Below are 4,566 nucleotides of genomic sequence, written 5' to 3'. Positions count from 1 at the left end.
TGGATGAATGTAAAATGTATTTATCATGAGGCAAACAGGAAATGGTGTTTCGATTATTTTTTGCACATTTATTTAAATAAAATACTTCAAATCTGAAGGTGACAATGCATCCTTGTTCATATTGCTATATGCTTTGTTTTGAACATGTTCATTTACCGGTAAATCATTCAACAAAATATGTTACAACAATATTTAGTTAACAATTAACAAAAATATATGCATTAACAACACATCAACAGTGATATACTCTCTCAACCCAGCACTGGGTTTCTGACCTTGCTCATACTACAGTATATTCCAGACAAATTTGCTTTCTGCAGGAGCTTTCACACTGCACTGTCTAGAACGCACCGAAGAGGCAGCACGATGGCTCTTCAACCAGGTCCTTGTATATTTTCTAGGATCAAACTTGGAAGTTGGTGGGCCGTTGATATTAATCATCATCAAGTTTGATATGTTTGAGATCAGAAGGACAGCCCTCTTGTCTGAGCTTATATTGTTCATAAGGCTAAAATTCCTCTCACACTCTGCTGTACCGACAGGGAATGTTTTCATACAGTTCATAAGTGGTTTTAGGTCCTTGGGCTCACTACTGGGCTCTTCCAGTAGGTCCCGCATCCCATTCAGTGCTTGGTCTGTGCACAAGTTAAATCGCTTGCACAGTCGCTTAACTTGTTCTTCACCATGGCGGATGCTGGGCTTTGATGGCCACTTACTCTGATCAAGGATGCTGAGGTCCATGATGGTCTCATCTTCAAAAGACAAGCGTTTCTCCAGATTGTTCACAAGGCTTTGTAAGAACTGGCCTGGATTGATAGACTTCAGCTTTGCATTTGTTTTCAGGGCTATAGACCGATACTCCCCAGTCTGTTTTGCTTCTAAAGCCTCACTATATTTCTCACCTGGACTCTCTTTGAATGACTGGATCACTCTGATTGAGCGTTTCAGCAGATGCTCTGCTCTGAGGAGCGTTATAGAACGAGACTGAAGCTCCTGTGACAGGAGACTTAGTTCATGGAGAGTGTCGTACATGAGGCCAAGGTCACAAATGAATTCTGGACTTTGAACACGGTCTAACAAACCTCTGTACATCTGCCTCTCTTTGGTGGACCTCATCTCATCACTGCAAGCATTTTTAAAGTGCTGCACAAGAGCTCCCAGGGATGTCCAAACAGCACGAACAGTCCGAAAGCTACTGGCCACCCAGCGTACATCCAAGATTCTGCCAATGCGAAGAAGTTGTGAGCCTACTTCAGCTGCTGCATTAACAAGTTCACGTTCATTTTTGTTTGACACACTATACAGAGAGTATAGCTTCTGGATAAAAGTTTTAAAGTGATTGACAGAGTTTACCTCATCAACTGCATCTGACACAGCAAGTTCAAGTCTATGGTTCATGCAGTGCCATACAAAAAAGCTTTGGGAATCTCAAAGTCAGTCTGGTTGCTACTCCTGACTTCTTTCCTAGCATGACACTGGCTCCATCAGATACAAATGTTACCCAGTTTTCATGAAGCCACTCTTCTGTAAAGCCAGCATTAGTTAAACAGGTGAGTAACGCCTGTAATATGCCATCTGCTCTCTGATTTTCCAGTTCAACAAGTTCCAGGAATATGAACTCAGGGCTTTCTTCTTGAATTGATGCTTTAATAGAAACTGTCATGACAGCTTTGTGACTTAAAGAAGATGCCTCGTCAATTAGGACAGCTAACTTACTGGATGATGCTATAATGCTACTGATGATTTTGCTCTGCATCTCACTAGCAACATGTTGTATTATTTGTGTTGCACTGTAACGTGAATGAAGTATTGAGCCCATTTTTACACCATTCAGTTCCTGCAGCTCAATGAGGCTCTCATGGTCAGAAAAGGGTCGGTTCTTTTTGGCCAGATGGTAGGCTGTTCGAAACACAGCTTCAGTTTCCTTCATGTAGGACTCAGTCATAGTCTCCACTGCATTCTCAATGGCAGCTTCTTTCTGTTGCTCTGCCACCTTCACAGCCTGAGTGTGGGCCTTGGACAACGCATGTTTCCTCACCTTATTTCTCAAGATTGACAAACTTGTTGTTCTACTTCCCTGGCCAGACACTTGAATTTCAAAGTTCATCCATTCTCTTGAGAGCGATACACCTTGTCCTTGCTCCTTGTCGATCCCAATGGAGTTCACACTGCTACAGACCAGACATCCTGCGAAGCATAAACAAACAATGTAACTACTCCTGTATCCACAGCTGTACGTGTGCATGGTCCTTTACACACACACACACACACACACACACACACACAAAGTTATCTGTGCCCACTGTTTCAGAAGTTACCCAAACTAGCAATCTACCTAAACTTACCCAATTTTTTGTTTTTGGATCCCAACCAGGGGTTCTTGGATTTGAAGTCTTCTGTTTGTTTAGCACTCCACAGGTCTGGCCAGTCATTATTGATGTCTACAGACAACAACAAAACTAATTATGCATCTCCCTGTCTCTCTCTCTCTCACACACTTACACACACACACACACACACACACACACACACACTACTGTGATCACAATAGTCATCAGCAAGACATGGGTCCCCCTCTTTACATTAACAATCTGCATAACCAAGTGGAAATATTTTCAGCAAGTGAAGCTGAAGCATACAGGAGATTAGTGAGTGAAATACTTGGGAGAGTTTATTTAACAAAAAAACAACAAATTTAACACAAAATGTTATATAACAGTAGCATTGTAAAAAACAAACATGGATACAGACAAAATAAATAGAAGGGCAAAAAAATAAATAACATCACACAGAAATTCAAAATGAGGCTTAATCTGTCAAAATCACCTTTTGTTACAGTGTGAGGCTTCACTTTTCAATAAACTGGAGATGCAATTTACTGCCTGTGTGTTCTGACCTGGTGGTGGTAGACTGGATCCTTCTCTATGCTCACACTGACTTGCCTGGCTAGCTCCCGGTTGAGAGCTGCCAGGGCTGCTGGTTTTAGGGGTGGGGTCTGCCTGGGCCTGATCTGGGCCTGATTTGTGCCTCTTTACAAAAAAAGTCTGCAATATCTCCCTTCCTTTTCATGGTTACCTGTCCCTATACAAAATAAGACAGCCTGATTAGACCTCAATATTGTTTTAGGCTGAATCTTAAACTATTTGTCCCCATTCTTGTGTTTTAACTTACTTAAAAATCAACTACCAGCTTAGCTACTATGCAATTAAACTAGATCATATAGGTTAGTTAGGGCTAAGTAACTTGGCTAATGTTATAATTTAGGGCTTAGTAACTTGGCTAACGTTATAATTTAGACCTTTACAATAATAAACAAGCTTCATAAACATTGAGATAATCAGTTTCATCAGTCTGGTATGAAATTCTTATGAACTGGGTTGATTAAACACTTACTGAAAACCAACAATGCCCCGGTTTCCCCACATTATCCCAATCTACGTAGCTAGCTTCATAACGTTAGCCGACTCGCACTAACTATTGGCGGCAACATCTCTTCTCCTCTAAATGTGCAGTCACTGGCAATTTGCCAGTAGTTTAAAATAATGATTCATTTGGAAACCACCTTAAAACTTACCTCAGAATGATGTCTTCCATCAACTGGGGTGGCACACCGCCGCTTGTGTCCTTTCTTCATCCGTTGTTTGGTCTGCTGCCGTTATCGTAGTCAAGTGGCACCGGCACCTGAGTTTTTTTTTTTTTTTTCACTGGCACCTGAGGTATTAGCGATATTTTCCTCGGCATGACCCGCCCTACTCTGCCTCTGATTGGCTCATCAGTCCTCATGCCTAAAGTTAACCAATCTAATCAGTGAAAGCAGCGAGTACCAGCCAATTAGAGGCAGAGGAGGGTGGGTCATGGCTTCACTATCCCCGAGGAAGAAAATAGGCAATCTGACTCACAGATATTACTGAATGATGCGCATCAGGGGGGATTTAGAAGTGGGTATACGCAATGCTGACTGAAAAATAAGTAGGTATACGCCGTATACCAGCGTATACCCTGGACTACACCTCTGAACACAACACAACACAACACAACACAACACAACACAACACAACACAACACAACACAACACAACACAACACAACACAACACAACACAACACAACACAACACAACACAACACAACACAACACAACACAACACAACACAACACAACACAACACAACACAACACAACACAACACAACACAACACAACACAACACAACACAACACAACACAACACAACACAACACAACACAACACAACACAACACAACACAACACAACACAACACAACACAACACAACACAACACAACACAACACAACACAACACAACACAACACAACACAACACAACACAACACAACACAACACAACACAACACAACACAACTTACACGGAACAAGATCCCACAACCCACTAGTGCCAATAGGCTACCTAAGTATGGCCCCCAATCAGAGACAACGAGCTACAGCTGCCTCTGATTGGGAACCACACCGGCCAACATAGATCTACACGATCTAGATATAAACATAGAAAATACAACATAGACCATACTACACAGAAAATACACACCCTGACTCAA

The 4,566-nt window shown here is 41.8% G+C and overlaps 1 protein-coding gene across 4 annotated transcripts; it reads right to left on the bottom strand.

Annotated features, from left to right (window-relative positions):
* Positions 1–282: 282 nt before the first annotated feature.
* LOC121561389 (E3 SUMO-protein ligase KIAA1586-like) lies at positions 283–4,009 on the bottom strand. 4 transcript variants are annotated; one of them, XM_045218109.1, is made up of 3 exons: positions 2,827–4,009; positions 2,346–2,441; positions 283–2,187 (listed from the first exon to the last, which is right to left on the bottom strand). In XM_045218109.1, the coding sequence occupies exon 3, from the start codon at positions 1,396–1,398 to the stop codon at positions 286–288; it is 1,113 nt and encodes a 370-aa protein (XP_045074044.1). In that variant the 5' UTR covers positions 1,399–2,187; positions 2,346–2,441; positions 2,827–4,009; the 3' UTR covers positions 283–285. The 4 variants fall into 4 exon arrangements, with proteins under 4 accessions (XP_045074044.1, XP_045074046.1, XP_045074043.1 ...); XM_045218111.1 differs by having other exon boundaries at positions 2,897–4,009; XM_045218108.1 differs by having other exon boundaries at positions 3,575–4,009.
* Between the last annotated feature and the right edge of the window lie 557 nt (positions 4,010–4,566).

The sequence above is a fragment of the Coregonus clupeaformis genome, unplaced genomic scaffold (genome assembly GCF_020615455.1).
Source record: "Coregonus clupeaformis isolate EN_2021a unplaced genomic scaffold, ASM2061545v1 scaf1368, whole genome shotgun sequence".
NCBI lineage: Eukaryota > Metazoa > Chordata > Actinopteri > Salmoniformes > Salmonidae > Coregonus > Coregonus clupeaformis.
This window is presented reverse-complemented; position numbering and strand designations above follow the sequence as displayed.